General features: G+C 38.6%; 1 protein-coding gene across 3 annotated transcripts; it reads right to left on the reverse strand.

Annotated features, from left to right (window-relative positions):
* Positions 1-806: 806 nt before the first annotated feature.
* On the reverse strand, positions 807-18,071 carry LOC126997327 (uncharacterized). 3 transcript variants are annotated; one of them, XM_050858354.1, is made up of 4 exons: positions 17,873-18,069; positions 17,109-17,770; positions 16,730-16,897; positions 807-1,455 (listed from the first exon to the last, which is right to left on the reverse strand). In XM_050858354.1, exons 1-4 carry the CDS (start codon positions 18,009-18,011, stop codon positions 1,162-1,164), a joined length of 1,263 nt encoding a protein of 420 aa, XP_050714311.1. In that variant the 5' UTR covers positions 18,012-18,069; the 3' UTR covers positions 807-1,161. The 3 variants fall into 3 exon arrangements, with proteins under 3 accessions (XP_050714311.1, XP_050714310.1, XP_050714309.1); XM_050858353.1 differs by having other exon boundaries at positions 807-1,452; positions 17,109-18,071; XM_050858352.1 differs by having other exon boundaries at positions 17,109-18,069.
* Positions 18,072-19,875: the final 1,804 nt, after the last annotated feature.

Genomic DNA, 19,875 nt, shown 5'->3' on the forward strand with positions numbered 1-19,875 from the left:
AACTGCAAATCCTTTAGTTTTTCAAATTCTCGCGGACTTGAAATGCGGAATACCCACCCTTGATATAATTTGATCATGACAACAAGGAGGAATGGGATTTCAGCCATCTTTCTCGCCATCCCTTTCCATATTTGTATTCCTTCTCTTCTGCTCCTTGTCCTACCCCATTGTATTTATATTATAGTCAGTTTCATTTCATCTGTCCACCAAAAAAGCGGGAAAAGTTTGGAAAATTTCGTTTAGTCGGCGCAACATCTGTGGTCATATGCCTGAGAGAGACAGAAGGGGAAGGAATTATAGGAGAAGGGAACTGGTTGACCGAGATAGCACTCTATGAACCAGAATGAGAAGAAATATGGGTATCTGAAAGGCTTAAGTCGTTCGAGTATGATCAGACTAAACGGTTTGATATACAAGATGTTCTTTCGTGTGCTTGGATGGTAGATTATCGATGCAAATCGGTATGTTTGCGGTTCATGTAAGAGGGTTTGATTTCTTTTTTTTGTATACACAAACATTTAAATATATCTCTGAAAATAAAAAGTTGATCTTCACGCAATCACGAACTAACAATGGGCAGGTGCCACATCTACGTTCGCGAGTGGACAGACGGAATGAAACGGTCTATAATTTACATATTTTGGCCCTACCTATCCCATCATAATAAGTAATTTATTTGTTCCGCCAATATATATATATATATATATCTATATATATATATATATATATATATATATATATATATATATATATATATATATATATATATATATATATATATATATATATAAGTAATACTAGGCCTATTAGTCATTTATGTTTATTTAATAGCTTTGTATGTATCACTTCCATATATAATTTTAGTAATTATAACAAAATCTTAAAGGTCAATGATGCAAGATGAACTGAAATTGGCCAAGCAGGTAGCCTACAAGAAAAAATTAAACATTTACATTTGATTTACATTTATCATTATGCATACAATTATTTTTCCTGTTTTACTATTTCGCTTTTGTACTATATTATATCGCAACTGTTTCATTTTTATTTGATAACAATTCATCACTTGTCCAATAATACTAACAATTTTCAACAGTTAACAGACATCATGTTTAACAAAATATATTTTATGTCTAAACTATCACATCCAACAGTGTCACACTATCCTTCATTAGCACTTTGGCACGATATCGTGTAAGTGCTTCCTCGGACAGGGGCGAGGCTACTGCACCCAGTCCCGGCTTCATTTTCATTGTCCTGGTGAAGGATAGTTTGTACTGAGGCTGCTGCTCCCTCCATGGCTTGGGGAGGCTGTATGTTGGTGAGGGCCGGGGATGGCTCAGGCGAGAGGTTGTCCCACGACATGGATGGAGTAGGGTCATCGGGATAGGAGGCACAGCACTCGTTCCAGCCGCCAGTCACACATCTATTGTCACTCTGAGCACACTTATGCTGCTGTGAATAATGGGAAAATGATTTATAGTATCTACAATGCCAATAACTCTCTCAAAACGAAAAACTATAGGTAAACACTGCCACTGACAGCATCCTCACAGATATGTTGGATCTGCGGGGAAACAAGAGGACTGCCCTCTTGTGGTAATGGAAATGAGTGCATAAAGTTGTGGTCCAGTCCAGGATAAAAGAAATAAGTCAAAAGAATAAGTTGAAATGTATAAATATTGTGGAGTTAGTGATTCTGTGACGATCATTGGGGGACACGGCAGAGTGAGGCCAGAGGCCAGTATTGACATCTGAGGCAGCAATTTTTTTTCCGTTTCTGTCTATGGCGGTGGTAGGCTTTCTTTGGTGAGGACAATAGTCGGCCTCAGCCTGTTACGGCGGAGGCAAGTGCTTCTAGTAGCGCCATCTTGCTTGGTTCATGCTGCCCCCCGGAGTTCATCTTTGATCCTCTCTTTAGAGAGAGAATCTAGAGTCTGGGTTGATAGGTGGTATTCGGTATTCTGGGCAGCATGTGGATAGTCTTAGGCCACTCGGCGGTGACTGAAAAATCCTACCTCATGGCGGTGGGCGGGACGCGAACCCGCGTCCTCCTAGACACGGCGCCTGGACACGCTAAGTCGCTAACCACTCAGTCTTAGTGGAGAAGACTAGCATGTAGGAACGAGTCTATCAGGACATATATGTGCTAATAACGTGGCTGAGAAAAACTCCTATGAACTGAAACAGGTATGGGTATTTGTTAGGGAGTTCACACAATGCTCAAAACTGTTTTTGACGTGAGCAATATGTCACTCTAGAAGTCTCTCGGAAAGACACTCCCTTGCCACACTCAAGGCAATGTGGAAACAGATGCTTGCTCCAGAAGCACCCACTCTCCTCAATTGATTGCCTCAGTTTACTTCCCACCTGTACATGTACTCCGCAGACTTTCAAGTGGCGCAGCCTTTATGAACCTGGCAACCACTCCTCAGACCACTGCTTTGTCATCCAATGGCTGAAGTGAGTGTACTTCCATCTCTTCTTCAAATCAATGTCCACTAATTGGGGGAGACCTCGCATGCCAACCCAAAATCTCCATATTAACACCTACTAAAATGTCACTGCAGAAGCAACTTATTTTTCCATCCATAATTGGTGCTTGTTCAAAATTCTCAATGCTAATTTTTCAGTCTATTGTTTATGATACACCTCTCTCCTTTGGGGTTGACACAAGTGCTTCTGTTACTTTGTTGAGTAAATTTGCACCGTTTAATATTGAAATTTTTTTTTAGAAACTTCCCTTAGAACCTTCTGATTCAACTCTTTCCAGTATTCATGGTTCTGCATTGCATGTCCCTGGAACCCTCATCCTACTTGCGTGCCTCACACAATTCTAATTAAAATTTGGTCACCCTTAACTCAGCACTCCATCATCTTTAAGCCTTGATTCGTTCTTTTTTTCTCATCCCCACAGCATGACGTGTTCCCTAGACATCATACTATTTTTGCAGCAGATGGGCTCTTTCACCTGGCAAAGGACGACCTGAAGGCCGTGCCCGACTCATCTACTTAGCCCAACGGTGGCTGCTCTTAACCTCACGACAGGCCACATGCGTGCCCTCAGCTCTATAACGGCCTTGCACTTCGGAGAAGCAAAGGGGTTACTCTCAAGGATGATCATTCTCTATATGGTTGTCATTGGTGACCAATATATAGGTCCAAATTCTCTTGATTGTTTTTCAGTTTGTTTAACGGATCCTTATGTCGGCAACTGTGATGTAATTTCCTGACACCATGCGAATATACCATTTAGCCGGATCCTTATGTCGGCAACTGTGTGATGTCATTTTCTGACACTATGCGAATACACCATTTAGCTCTTGAGCCTACACTCTCTATAGAGTGCGATGATTATATCAGTGATGCCATCGTCACTAAGAGAACAGGTTTTTGTCAGCCTGAAAATATCCTATGGCAGATTAAACTGATGGTCTGGAACAACTTACGCCGTATGTCAGCGACATGAACTATCCTGAGGCTAAACTGGTCCTCCTTCATTTATTAGTGAAATTCAATCAAGTAGTTGCTTCGCTTGGAGAACTGCTAGGCGTGACCGACTGTTACCCATCACACGGCACTTCAACCAGACGCACACCAGTCCTTTTTTCCCTGTCACACGTCCCATTTTTACGGCTACCAAGCAACCAGAGAGACGGTAAATAGGAGTCCAATTCTCCTTGGAACTAACCCTTCTTTCTCTAGTATCCAAGAAATATTGCAGTTAGACCAGTGACTGACTTTCAGAAAGTCAATGCTCTTACGGTCAATGAACATCATCCTCTTCCTGTGTTCAGTCTTCTGGCAAGCCCAACAATTTGTTCATCAGCCTTGACCTTGTCAGGTTTCTGGCAGATTCCTTTGCGAGATCACCACATTTCCTACCCCAACAGGTCATCGTGAAATGCTCCGCTCACATTCTAGAGTATGGTAAATTAGCTTTTTTATGGTCAGCTCCACTTCAAGCATCATATTCGGGCGAGTGCTGTCCGAGCTGTCTGGACCTAGGAACACACCCACATGACTTCAAGAAAGATCAGGAGAGCGCAGAGCCAAGGGAGGTGAACAGTGACGTGAAAACTTTATAAAGAGTTTAGTCTGAAAAAGCAGCGAGGAACAAAGAAAAGTTGTCGCGACATTAGTACATTTACGACAGGGGCGTAGTCGTATCTCCTACAAAACTACAAAAGATGGAGTACTGCCACATTTCCTACACATAGTAAGTCATATTTCCTACACGAAAACAAGTATTATAACACGTGAACGCAGAACTGCAGGAGATATGACAGTATAACTGTAAGAGTTATGCTGGAGCCACCGTTTTGTGCAGGAGATACGCTGGGTACAGTGTTTGTGTTGGAAATGTACTGGATACCAGGGATGGAGTGAATACAAGAGGTGTGTATTTGAAGACGAATACTTTAAATTCCAACGAATACGAATTCAAATTTGGATACACTGAAATGGTTTTAATTCGAATACAAATACGAATACTTCTTGAAAGTATTCATGAATACATTCAGTCCGACTCCAGAGTCCAGACGCCGCGCTGCCAGTCTGCGAACCTGCTGTACTATACACGACGATTACACGTCCGCCCAGGAGACTAGAGTTGTAAGGAACAACGGCTGTTATTTCTGATAATATATTTTGAAATATTCGTCAGATCATTAGCAGAATACGAATACTTTTTCCTTGTATTCGAATACGAATAAGAATACTTTGATTTCTATTAATATTTATTCGAATACGAATACACCCAAGTACGGTATTCGAACGTGTTCGAATACGAATCCCAGCTGGATATATGTTTTTGTGTAGAAAATATGACGGAATATGTGTACGGAAAGGTGGCAGTACTCCAGTTTTTATGGATGTGTAGGAGATATGACTACGCCCCTGCTATAGGTGTTATGGGGTGCTGCACTGAACTGACCTGCCATCTGGTAGCCCCGGTGGAACTACCGAATATTAATATGCATGCGGCGTACGTTCAAATAATTTTTTTACTAGTTTTTTGCTACTATTTTGAAATCACATATTTTTCTCATAGCTATGGTATAGAGACGCTGGACTTACTAAAACTATTTGAGAAACGAGGAAATGCAAGAAATAGGAAATTTAAATATATATTTTTCCCATATAAACAATCGTCACAAGCTCTGTTGTTTCTTTAAAGTTCGATATAGTGAAAGTAATATTATAAGATGCTAAAGATGTATCTATTATGATTTAAACATTTTATTTTAAATAATTATAATACTTGCTGCCGGCAGCACGTACGATATGTTTAGCAGAAGCTTGGAGGAAGAATACATGGAGTGGCCCTCAGCGGGCGCCGCTCTTCATTGTGAGGTGAAGCATGGGGAGAGAATGAGAATGAGAATGGGGAGCAAGACTCTTTATGAGAGAGAGGCAATGAGAATAAGATAATGTTTTACCGTTGATGAGGTTATTCGGGCCCTGCTCCGCCGCTGTGTGAGACAAAGAATGAGAAAGGAAGAATGTGTGTGTGTGTGTGTGTGTGTGTGTGTGTGTGTGTGTGTGTGTGAGAGAGAGAGAGAGAGAGAGAGAGAGAGAGAGAGAGAGAGATTGAAAATGAGGGGGAATGATAATGAGAATGAGAGAGGGGTAATGAGAATGAGGAGAGGGAATGGGAATGAGAAAATGAGAATCGAGAGATAATGAGAATTAAAGAATAAGAAGGAGAGAATGAGAACGAGAATTAACGTTGTCAGGCAAATGAGTGCCCGTGGGTTGAATCGACTCGGTAACTTGCCCAGGTTTACACTCTTATTTTACATGTTTTGCAAAATAACTATGTGTTCATTGTACTTCTGATAGTACCCAAAGACCTCTACATTCCAGTATTGTGACCTAATTGTGTGTTAAAAGCCGTGGGAGATGAATTACAGATAATTTCCTTGAAATTTCCATCAAGGAATCATTCGTATTTTTTTGTGTCGCTCTTTTTCAAGCTCAGTTTTCTCGCCTCCTATATAATGTTTCACCACAAATATTATTTTGTCTTACCGATGAAACGTTATGCTGCCATCCCCGCCTCTGTGGGCGCAACCAAAGGCAGAGTAAGCCGGCATGAAGGCAAAATGTTGAGGTGTGTGGGTGTCGCGCGTCCGGCCAGCCTGGCAATGTTATGGGCCAAGACTGCTTCACTCCTGTGACGTCATGCCCTCTCCTTGTATTCTTCCTCCAAGAGCAACAGTGTAAACACCTTCCCGTGCTCTGATTGGAGGGACGTTGGAATGCATCGTGTGGAGGCAGCGGCGTGCCAGCCGTAGGAATGTCGAGTGGCAAAATTTTCAACACTACCTTCCACCGCTGATTGTGTAATACTGACAGCATGACACCATGCCGGACTTGTTTGACTTATTCTTTATTGCATGAAGGAAATATCTGACAAGAGGCCGCACTGATGCATTCCTATTAACCACGGGATTGAGTGTTAGAGGATATGTCGATGAATGCTCTTAGTTTGCCATCAATAATCATTATAACGACATGAATAATGTACAGCACTCAGATTTTTTCATGTAAACATGATAGTGGCCATTACAACTCTGATAATTTGCTAATTTGGTACAGAAAAATGTCAATTAAGCCTCGCTGGACCCCAGAACGCCGCAGCGCTTGGCTCTGGCAGCGACTCCAGCAGGGCCACCAGATGGCAGGTCAGTTCAGTGCAGCACCCCAGTGCAAGCGGAAGTAGCCACTGATAAATGACCTCGAAAGGAATAGGAGGCTTCATTATCCCCAGCAATGTTAAGATCAATGGTTGCCGGAATTGTTCTGCCATCTGTATGTTTTTTAACCATTATATAATCCAGAAAAAATGGGCGGAAACATGGATGTTGGGGAAATTTCAGGCTAAATAATTCAACCATTACTGGAGTGGAGAAGATGTATGTCGCTACCAGACACACGAGTAATGAATGCCTCTTGCACTTTTATGATGGTATGGGAGGCCCGATATTCCCGAAGGTTTGAACTATTTTTCAGCCGCGCATATATATATATATATATATATATATATAAATATATATATATATATATATATATATATATATATATATATATATATTGATTGATTGGGGAGGCGGTGGCTGAACAGATAGCGAGACGGCCCCGCGTTCAATCCCCGACCGGTGCCACCAAGCTGAGATTTTTCAGCAGCCGCCGAGTGGCTTAAAACTACCCACATGCTGTCCAGAAGACCACCTATCAACCCGGACTCTAGATTCTAGGATTGAAAGATGAGCTCCGGGAGGGCAGCATGAGCCAATGCAAGATGGCGCCACTATAAAATACTCGCCTGCGCCAGAACGGGCTGGGCCGACAATCTGGCCCCACCGGGAAGAAGCCTTGGACCGACCATCAGGATCCACCGGGAAGAAGCCTACCGGTGCAATAGGCTAAGACGTAAAAAAAAAAAAAAAAAAAAAAAAAAAAATTATATATATATATATCTATATCTATATATCTTATCTATATATATATATATATATATATATATATATATATTTTTTACGTTGTTGCCTGTTGAGCCGGTAGGCATCTTCCCGGTGGGGCCTGATGGTCGGCCCAAGGCTTCTTCCAGGTGGGGCCTGATGGGCGGCCCAGCCTGTTCTGGCGCAGGCGAGTGTTTATAGTGGCGCCATTCTGATTCGCTTGGACGGCTTCCTCAAGAGTCCGGGTTGATGGGCGGTCTTCAGGACAGCATGTGGTAGTTTTAAGCCACTCGGCGGTGACTGAAAATCGAGTGGTAGCGTGAGATTCGAACCCGCGTCGTCCATCACGCGGCGAATGTGGGTCCAGTACGCTATCACTTCGGCCACCGCCTATATATATATATATATATATATATATATATATATATATATATATATATATATATATATATATATATATATATATTTCTTATGTGTGTGTGTGTGTGTGTGTGTGTGTGTGTGTGTGTGTGTGTGTGTGTGTGTGTGTGTGTGTTATTCATTAATAACAGCCTGATCACGAGTTGGACCTAGCAATCGTCAGCAAGTACCCTCCCGACATGAGCAAGCTTATGCTCATTATAGTCGATCTATGGGTACTGCTAGTACCTCGATGATCAATCACATACCACACACCCCATCCACCTAGCTCAAGGAGGGACAGTAACCGGAAAAATTCCGGCCTGTGTGTGTGTGTGTGTGATTTTCAACATAAGTGTCTTGATAGTAAATACATCTATGAACGTATAAATTACTTATATATTAATCTCAAATTTTACCGGAGAGAGAGAGAGAGAGAGAGAGAGAGAGAGAGAGAGAGAGAGAGAGAGAGAGAGAGAGAGAGAGAGAGAGAGAGAGAGAGAGAGAGAGAGAGAGAGAGAGAGAGAGAGAGAGAGAGAGAGAGAGAGAGAGAGAGAGAGAGAGAGAGAGAGAGAGAGAGAGAGAGAGACTGGGACTGTGCCAGCTGCTGCTACGATGACGTCATGGAGGTAGGCGGGGCTTGAAAACCAGCCGGCGAATCAGCGAGGAGTGCAGTGCGCAGCTGAAAAATTGTTCAAACCTTCGGGAATATGCTTCCCGCCCACCTTCAGACTAAAGTCTAATCATAACAAGTCTGGTCACTTCCCGCAAAAATCTCGTCGGATTCGTGCATGACGTCACGCTGCCTTCAAATGAGTGGTCCGTTACGTGGGACCGAGTCAGTCTGCAACGAGACGGTGCTGGGAGCACAACCCTGTCCTGCACGCCAGGTTCCCCTCTGTAAATGTCAACAGCTGTAAACCTGGCTGAATTATTTAGTATGGGCATCACTCTATAACATATTGGTGCTAATTTGATGATTAAAGATGTCAAAGTCTCACTGTTACTCTTATATAACCCGACACTCACTTACATATCGTACTCCATGTTATTACTAATTAGCCTATCAATCTGTGCCTCAACTAAACAAGTTGTGATGTAGCCACATAAATGGTAATTATTCCACTAATAGCATGTAATTAGGGAAGTCTACAATAAAGATTCTGACATGAAAATAGAGGTTTTATTTCATTGCTGATTATTCAACTAAATGCCAAATTGCATTGTAATGTGCTTCGTTCATTTCTGTCACTCCTGTCTACTCCTTTCCTCAGTTGATTATTAAAAATTACTAAGTAAGTAATTACTTCAGTCCATATATATATATATATATATATATATATATATATATATATATATATATATATATATATATATATATATATATATATATATATATATATATATATATATATATATATATATATATATATATATATATATATATATATATATATATATATATATATATATATATATATATATATATATATATATATATATATATATATATATATATATATATATATATATATATATATATATATATATATATATATATATATATATATAGTTATATATATATATATATATATATATATATATATATATATATATATATATATATATATATGCATATATATATATATATATATATATATATATATATATATATATATATATATATATAATAAATATATATATCTATATATATATATATATATATATATATATATATATATATATATATATATATATATATATATATATATATATATATATATATATATATATATATATATATATATATATATATATATATATATATATATATATATATATATATATATATATATATATATATATATATATATATATATATATATATATATATATATATATATATATATATATATATATATATATATATATATATATATATATATATATATATATATATATATATATAGGCGGTGGCCGAACTGGTAGCGTACTGGGCTCACATTCACCGCGTGATGGACGACGCGGGCTCGAATCCCCACGCTACCACTCGGATTTTTCAGTCACCGCCGAGTGGCTTAAAACTACCCACATGCTGTCCTGAAGACCACCCATCAACCCTGACTCTAGAGGAAGCCGTCCAAGCGAATCAAGAACGAGTTCCGGGGGGCAGCATTAGTCCAGTAAATCTAGCATAAAATTGTGCCCAACCTAAAACAAATTGCAATAGATTGTTTCTCACTTCTGAGTGACTTGACTAGTCCTCAGGTACATCATACTAAAAATCCCCATGAATCCATGTGGTGGAAGGGGGTCAACGGCGGCCATTTTGGAATTTTCTTAAAAGCCATATATCTGGTAAAATAATAGTTTTATCAGGAAACACAACTCAATAAAAATTGTTCAGAATTGATTGTTTTATAGCAATGGCAGGTTATTTTACAAAGATAAATAAATATATAGGAAAAAAATAATAAAATATTAAATTTTGATTGCTGATTTTATTTTCAAAGACATATTCCTCAGAACTAGTGGCATCCATGACAAAATGCATCGAAGTAAAAATTGTAGAACAAACTTTCCTCTTTTGAAATATATATACAAGTTTATGCATATTTTAAAAATTGACAAAGTTATGAGGGAAAATATACAGAAAGCCAAGATTGTTGCTTGCTTCTTACTGGTGCATCCCAGTCAGCTGATCGCCTGACTCGCTCAGTACAGAGCATGAAGAATGTGGAAGGTGGCAACACGTGATATTCCCATATCATCACTTTTCTTTTTTGACCTAAGGAATCGGTTTGCAGGTGCATCTGAAGTATACAAATTATTCTGATGGGCTGCAATTATACGTGGATCAGTAAATTGCTTCCTGCAGTCAGTGTGCACAGTCTGTCCTATTTCAGTCCTGACATTACTGCCACGTGCTTCACTACATCTATTCACAGTGGCGCTTCCCTTCTGAGTCAGCTTTGCAATAGGTTCTTCCCCACACTGTTTGCCACATATTGCACATTCCATCCCAGGTTGTAGACCTGTAATAACATGCATATTTGGTTGCAAATATAAATCAGATTTTCCCCTGAATTACAACCCTTCCTTTTACAGAATTTTACAGAATTTGAAGCTACGAGCGAAAAACTTACTTTTGCTAAGTAATTTAATTGGACTATAACTTATCCTAAGCTATGGTGTTCAAAATTAATAGCATATGATCATAGAGCATCTCCAACTTAAAATAACACGTGCTTTCACCTCTAAAAGTATTTGCAAAACTCGTGTCACAACCTGTATACAATAGGCTACACTGTAAATTTATTAGACTAACCTAATATTTGTCATTAATTCTTTTAACATTTTCTGTGCTCTACTACTACTACTACTACTACTACTACTACAGCAGCAGCAACAACAAAACAACAGCAACAATACTACTACTACTACTACAACTACTACTACTACTACTACTACTAATATCATCACTTTGCCAGTATGTTAACTTAGCACTTGTAATATTATAAAAGCCATTAATGACGTAGGTAGCAACATACTTACAAGAAAAGTGATGATATGGGAATATCACGTGTTGCCACCTTCCACATTCTTCATGCTCTGTACTGAGCGAGTCAGGCGATCAGCTGACTGGGATGCACCAGTAAGAGGCAAGCAACAATCTTGGCTTTCTGTATATTTTCCCTCATAACTTTGTCAATTTTTAAAATATGCATAAACTTGTACATATATTTCAAAAGAGCAAAGTTTGTTCTACAATTAATTACTTCGATTCATTTTTTCATGGATGACACTAGTTCTGAGGAATATGTCTTTGAAAATAAAATCAGCAATCAAAATTTAATATTTTATTATTTTTTTCCTATATATTTATTTATCTTTGTAAAATAACCTGCCATTGCTATAAAACAATCAATTCTGAACAATTTTTATTGAGTTGTGTTTCCTGATAAAACTATTATTTTACCAGATATATGACTTTTAAGAAAATTCCAAAATGGCCGCCGTTGACCCCCTTCCACCACATGGATTCATGGGGATTTTTAGTATGATGTACCTGAGGACTAGTCAAGTCACTCAAGTAGTAATGGAGGTGGCTCAGGGATGAAAGAAAAGACCCCTTCTCCTGCTCCAGACAGGAATTAGTCAAAATCAGAGTTAATTTCAGGAGGGTGGCTGTTCCTCCTCTTGAAAGGTTCAAGTCGTAGGCAGGAGGAAATACAGATGAAGGAGATTGTTCAAGTTTACAGCGTGAGGGATGAAAGAGTGAAGATGCTGGTTAACTCTTCTATAAAGGTTTGGACAGTATAGGGATGGGCATGAGTAAGTCAGTGCAGCGGGGCCACGGAGGCGTACGGTAGCAAGTTCAGAAGAACGATCCAGTGAAAATATCGATAGAAAGATGAAAGAGAAACTGACATTGCGTGAATTTAAAGAGGTGAAGGCTATCAGTGTGGGAGGAGGCTGATTGAGACGAAAGTGAGACTATATATATATATATATATATATATATATATATATATATATATATATATATATATATATATATATATATATATATATATATATATATATATATATAACTATATAACTATATAACTATATAACTATATATATATATATATATATATATATATATATAGTTATATATTTATATATAACTATATAACTATAACTCTCTCTCTCTCTATATATATATATATATATATATATATATATATATATATATATATATATATAACTATATAACTATATAACTATAACTATACTATAATTATATATATATATATATATATATATATATATATATATATATATATATATATATATATATATATATATATATATAATCATAACTATATATAACTATATATATATATATATATATATATATATATATATATATATATATATATATATATTATATATATAATATATATATAACTATATATATATATATATAAAACTATATATATAACTATATATATATATAACAATATATATATAACAATATATATATATAGTTATATATATATTGTTATATATATATATAGTTATATATATAGTTTTATATATATATATAACTATATAACTCTCTCTCTCTCTCTCTCTCTCTCTCTCTCTCTCTCTCTCTATATCTCTAAATATATCAATATATATATTTATAACAACTATATATAACTATATATATTATATATATATCTATATCTATATATGTAACTATCTATCTATCTATCTATATCTATATATATATATATATATATATATATATATATATATATATATATATATATATATATATATATATATATATATATATACATATATAATATTACACAGTCATTTACTAATATAGTAGTGTAAATTTGCTACCCCCCTCACCAGTACTATTAACTAAGTAAACTATAAGAACAAGAAGAATAGAGAGAAAAAATAACATTTTAATCTTACTTATATGATTTTTTGTTAAATATGAATGTTATATTTCCAGTTAAAAGAGAAAAAAAAATAGTATGATTGAAAAGGTAGTATACAGTGGACAAAATGAAAAACAAATACGTCACCCATCAATTACTCCGTTTTCTGTCCTCGGACCCACCGAGGCTGTGTGACGTCACCTCTGGATACAAGTCACAGTGTTATAGTAGGATATCAATGTATTATTATTATTTAATATCACCACTAATTAGGCATACAATTGCCAATGGAAAAACCCCGCGACAGATAGATCACGCCACCTTATAGGAATGTCGTCCGTCAGTGTTTACCGTCTCAGTTTTGTATACTTCGCACTCCGATGGTGCACGGAGGTCACCTTGACATACGTGACCAATTATAACAATTATTTTCTAACCTGTAACTCGTCACTCCTTCACGAGAGTCCGACTGACACACAACGACAGTCACTCTCGCTCCATCGCTTTTTGTACATAAAGGCTACGAAAATAATTCGCCTTAAGGAAGCTGAAGTCTTAATCAACACCCTTTAAACGCCCCCCGACAAGCCCGTTACATTTGGTGGCAGCGGTGGGATACGAACCCACGCCTCCGAAGAAAGTGGTCTCTTCTCTCGATGACATTCACTTCTCCAGCATCTCGTATGTGACTATTTCCCTTAATTCATTGTCTTTCGCAAACAAAACAGTTTGCGGAAACCCTGGAGGAAACGCTGCCTGATTATTTGCATCTCCCCTACCTGTACCCTGGATTTTTTGTACCAATGTTTCTGATGTTCGTCAGTCTCGTCGTCATGTGCTACCTTATTAGGAGGAACTCTGTCCTGCACGATTATTTGGTTGTGCAGACACGGCGACTGGATGCAGGGAGGCCACTGGCAAGGTAGTTTTTCCTTTTCTCAGACAAGTCAGGGGACAGAAATCTGGCTGCACCTATACTTAACATTGTACTGTGTTTCACTACTGTATTTTTTTATTTTTTTTAGGAGCTAGATCAACGTTTCATTATCTGTAAGTATGCCAGTTGATAGCTTCTTATACATGTGTCCTTATATTTATCTTTTGAGAGGTTTCTTATGTTTCATGTCACACACGTTGTGGTTTACCTCTCACTATTTATATTATAACTCCACATCTGTTCTTACATAGCCAGTGTTTTAATGTAATTGTATCATAGGCAGTCTGCTTGACAAACTCCCACTATGTATGTTCATGGTAACTAGACTGCTATTTAGATTTTTGTATATCGCGAGGTCGCGATCACTGGTAGGTGACCGAGCAGTGTTATAGTAGGATATCAATGTATTATTATTATTTAATATCACCACGAATTAGGCATACAATTGCCACTGGAAAACCCCCACGACAGATAGATCACGCCACCTTATAGGAATGTCGTCCGTCAGTGTTTACCGTTTCAGTTTTGTATACTTCGCACTCCGATGGTGCGCGGAGGTCACCTTGACATACGTGACCAATTGTAACAATTATTTTCCAACCTGTAACTCGTCACTCCTTCACGAGAGTCCGACTGACACACAACGACAGTCGCTCTCGCTCCGTCGCTTCTTGTACATAAAGGCTACGAATATAGTTCGCCTTAAGGAAGCTGAAGTCTTAATCAACACCCTTTAAACGCCCCCCGACAAGCCCGTTACAACCCATCAATTACTCCGTTTTCTGTCCTCGGACCCACCGAGGCAGTGTGACGTCACCTCTCTGCCACGCCTCTCATGCGCGTGAACAGACTTGTTATGATTAGACTTTGCTTCAGACTTCAACCGGAAATAACCGTTGGTCCCAGACCCTTACCGAGTCTTATCGTGGAAACTTAGCATGGAATACTTTTTCGCGTTAACCCTCACAACCCCACTCCCCTCCCGACGTCCGCTAAGTAGCCGGCGACCGTTACTAGACCTCTTTCAAGACATGCCCGACCCTTTCACATCAAGAAGCAAGACTTAGTGTACCCTAGAGTTGTGGGTTGTCGTGGTCCAAAGTCGTCACAGTATAAATTCAGACCCTCTTGACCGTACGCTCCCCTCCCTACGTCCGCTCAGCATCCGGCGACCGTTTCTAGACCTCTTTCAGATCATGCGCTACCCTTTCACATCAGCACCCAAGACCTCGTGTATCCTAGAGTCGTGGTTTGTCGTGGCCCAGAGTTGACACAGTGTGAAGGGGGCTTAAGGCTGGTTTTGAGTATACGGCTCCAGTTCTGGTTACTTTACTATAGAATACATATCAAGATGCTAGAATCTGTGCAGAGGAGGATTACAAAAATGATTCATGGGTTACAAAATTTACTTATGGGGACACAAAAAAAGCCATGGATGCAAGGAGACTTAATCGAAGTTTATAAATGGATGAACGACTTTAATAAGGTTGAAATAAGGTTCTGGTGGCAAGAGAGCCGGATAGGACACGTACGTAGCAATGGGTTTCAACTGGATAAATTCAGTTCAACAAAGACATAGGCAAGAATTGGTTCACTAATAGAGTGATGGATGGATGGAACAGGCTTGGTGGTCATGTTGTGTGACAACCTTTTTTTTTTTACGTTTCGCGAATGGCGCAACTAGGCTTTCTTGGTGGGGCCTGGTGGTCGACCCAAGCCCGTTATGGTATAAGCAAGTGTTGATAGTGGCACCATCTTGCTTGGCTGATGCCCCCCCCCTCATCTTTGATCCTCTTTTAGAGAGAATCTAGAGTCCAGGTGCTCTAAAGTTAAGCAGGTGGGTAGACTTAGGCGATTCGACGATGGCTGAAAAATTGCCGGCTTGTTTGTAGCGGCAGGTGGGACTTGAACCTGTGTCCTTCTGAACGTGGTGTCCGCACACTAATCATTCAGCCACACTTTGATGCTTGATACATTCAAGAGGTTAGATAAATTCATGGATAGTGAGGTCAGGTGGGGTTAGGTCCACAGGAGTTGCCTTGAATAGGTCTACGTGCCTCTTGCAGATCCTTTGCGATCTGATGTTCTTATGTTGGCAAAACTTGGTAGCTCAAATGCGTCATGTTGCACAATATTGCGTGGCTAAGGGGCCACCCGAACGAAGGGCTAGGGTGAAGCGCGTGCATGAGGACAGAAGCGGGGTATGAGGAGAGGGTATGAGGCGCGGGAATGCATCTTTATCCACGCCAGGGCATTTGAACATTTTATTATATTTTTAAAGTAAATTTTGACTTACAACCAGTTCGATTTACGACCGGCCTGTTGCTCCCTAACCCCTTCGTAACTTGAAGACTACCTGTAAAGCAAAACTAGGTATATTCACACACTACAGTTTGTATATATCAGAACGATAAAATTATTTTTTATAAGTTTTCAGTCTAAATGCAATCATCTTAATTAGACACACACCTAAGGAGTACATCTGACATATAGTATACCTCTTTTGGTGATCTTTCCATCCCACAGGTCTCGCAGAAGCCATATTTCCGAGCAATACGTCGAAAAACTTCTTGCTCATGGGCTTCATCCACATTGTGAGGGCCATGGCGGGGCTGCTGCGATGTTGACAACGGCTGCTCCATTTGTCTGTTCTTGTGTCCTGGGGTCTGTACGCGATTGGCAGACAAAACCTACTTCAACTGGATCTAAATAGGAACACTTTTCTTTAAGAATGTAAGTCACAAAAGAGCACGGGGATATTGCCATTGTGTGAGTTGGGGATCCATGATATATAGATACATTAAAAAATACCTAGTTTTAAGAGACAGTCTACAAGAATATTAGATCATATAACACTGTAATGCTAGCCAATTGTACCTGCAAATGATGCACCCAGCAGGGTCCTGTGGAAAGTGCCTCGTTCTTGAAGCCACATGATTTGTGCCACAAACGCCTTGGCTTAGCAGACGTTATGCTATTTGTGGGGACAGGATATGTTAATGACATGTCCTGTTCCTCCTCAACTGTATTTCTTAGAGTCTCTGGGGTCACACTTCGCCTGTATTTTGAATATATATCTGGTTTCGTCTTACGGGGACACTCGGGTAAATCACTGGAAGCTGGACTCTGAAATGACTCTAAATGGTGTCTGGCAAAGGGCCCAAGGCGGTGGTGGTGCTGCTGATATGGCAGGAGTTTGGCCATACGGAGACGGGCGTGTGGGGAACCCCTGTAACTAGAACAGGCATCGGGAGGTTCTGCGTCTTGCTCAGTATTGCCTGTCCAATAATTTCTATTAGAAAGGTTAAAATCCAAAGGGGAGTGCTCCCTTCTATTCCTGGAGTAATTGTCCGATTTTTTTGGAAGTAATGGGGCTCTTCTCCATCTTGTCCGACGATGCTTTTCATAACATGTTTTTCTGAATGTTGGGTCATCTGCCTCATTGGGATGCTGGCGGCTGGATCTGAGGGTGTGACGGCTGGAGGAACTGGAGTAAGCAGGCCTCATTGACCAAGTATCACTGGCAAGGGTGTTATAGCCTGGATGGTAAGAGGAGGTGTTACTTTGGATATGGCGCTGCATATTTCCTTTTCTTTCCAATCTGGATGTATAACCATTGATTGTTTTACTCTTTACTTGACCTGCATTCTCATAGGGATGACGAGAGAAGTTTCGGGCAGCAATTCCTTTGGCATGCTTCCGATCAAGGCCATAGGGTGGACTGGGTGTCCAACTTCTTGGTGAGGGGGCAGTGGGGAGGTACTCTTCAGACCGTGACATGCATAGACCAAGACTTCTTGAAATACCTTTCAGAAAAACAATGGTTATTGAAAGTGTAAAATTGTTACGAGAAAATTACTCATAATATATATGTATACAGGTAGTCCTTGAGTTACAACGGGGTTCAGGACTGACAGGACGGTCGTAAATCAAAATTTATATTAAAAAGTATAATAAAGTACTATTTAAATGTCCCACCGCGGGTAGAGCGGCGTCCCCACAACTTCTACCCTCCCACCCTAACCGGTCCCTGTTCTCATGAGCTAGACTCACCCTAGCCCTGCGTTTGGTTGATCCTTTAGCCACACAACATTATGTAACGCTAAGAAATTATGCTACCAAGTTCTGCCAAGATGGCAAAGTTAGCAAAACACCCGACCAAGTCGTTGCACTGGTGTGGCGGTAAGTCTCGTTCCCCTGATTTGGTTTGTCCCATCCTGATTTGCGCATGAGCGGGCTTTGCTATCATGTCCATTTCATTCACTGCACTGTCTTCTAATAGCTTATACTAAGCTTAACATTGCTCTTATGATTGTCCTTCTGTTTCCTCAGAGTTTTCTTCTGACTGAAGGTCAGGTTTATGGGATACTCTCCATTCAATAGTCGCTGAGCTAAGGGGTCCATGGCAGCCTTAAATTTGACATATTTTTTCATGAAAACTAGCATAAGATCTAAGGTAAGCTTAGTATAAGCTATTGAAAGACGGTGCAGTGAATGAAATGGCAAAATAGCAAAGCCCGCGCATGCGCAGATCAGGATGGGACAAATCAAATCAGGGGGACGAGACTTACCGCCACACCGGGAGATGTTTTGACGTGCAGTGTCATGAGCTGTCCCATCCTAATCAACGCATGCGTGAGCTGTTCGGGTTATATTTACAAACACATTTCATCCACTGCATTAAATCCTTTAACAAGTTATAATAAACTTACCTATTTTATCATATGATTTTCCTTCTGTCTCCTCAGTTTTCTTCTGATTCTCCATCACGTTAAATGGATATGAGCCTATTAATAGCTGACATACAGGGCCCATTTCAGCCTGAACTTTGAGGAGACAGAAAGGAAATCATAAGATAATAGGTAAGTTATTGATCCTTTCCTGTCGGAGGTTCTATATACAGATGTTTTGAAAGTGGTACCACTTGGCGGTACATCTACGTATATATAGACGTCCGCTCTCATGTGACTTCGCAAGTTTGAAGGAAGATTTATATAGAAAAACTTTCTTCTTACTGACACAATCATTCGTATAATTTGGTATATATATATATATATATATATATATATATATATATATATATATATATATATATATATATATATATATATATATATATATATATATATATATATATATATATATATATATATATATATATATATATATATATATATATATATATATATATATATATATATATATATATATATATATATATATATATATATATATATATATATATATATATATATATATATATATATATATATATATATATATATATATATATATATATATATATATATATATATATATATATATATATATATATATATATATATATATATATATATATATATATGCCAGGTTGGCCGAGGGGCCATGCGTGGGGGCCGTATTGTGACGGGTATGGGAAAATTTTACAAGTGCGGCAATCTCACACTGGCAGACGAACCTTTTTTTTTGGTAGTTTTCGGTGTTATGAAATAATCTGTTAACTGTTTCTGTCACAAATCATTGAATGATTGACTTTTCAATGGCTGTATTACACCCGCCGCAGCCCACAGCTGCAGCCGCAAAATAACTTGCAGAGTGTTGTTCAACTTGCTTACAGTTTCTACATTTCACTCACCGCTCACAA

The sequence above is a fragment of the Eriocheir sinensis genome, chromosome 12 (genome assembly GCF_024679095.1).
Source record: "Eriocheir sinensis breed Jianghai 21 chromosome 12, ASM2467909v1, whole genome shotgun sequence".
Taxonomy (NCBI): domain Eukaryota; kingdom Metazoa; phylum Arthropoda; class Malacostraca; order Decapoda; family Varunidae; genus Eriocheir; species Eriocheir sinensis.

Bases quoted from the DNA above. Each gene is read 5' to 3' on its own strand.
- LOC126997327 (XM_050858352.1), bottom strand. From the start codon at position 18,011: ATGTCACGGTCTGAAGAGTACCTCCCCACTGCCCCCTCACCAAGAAGT. The intron at 16,898-17,108 runs GTACAATTGGCT...AATCGCGTACAG, and splicing joins GCTGGGTGCATCATTTGCAG to ACCCCAGGACACAAGAACAG. The intron at 1,456-16,729 runs GTATACTATATG...CATTATTCACAG, and splicing joins TGGAAAGATCACCAAAAGAG to CAGCATAAGTGTGCTCAGAG.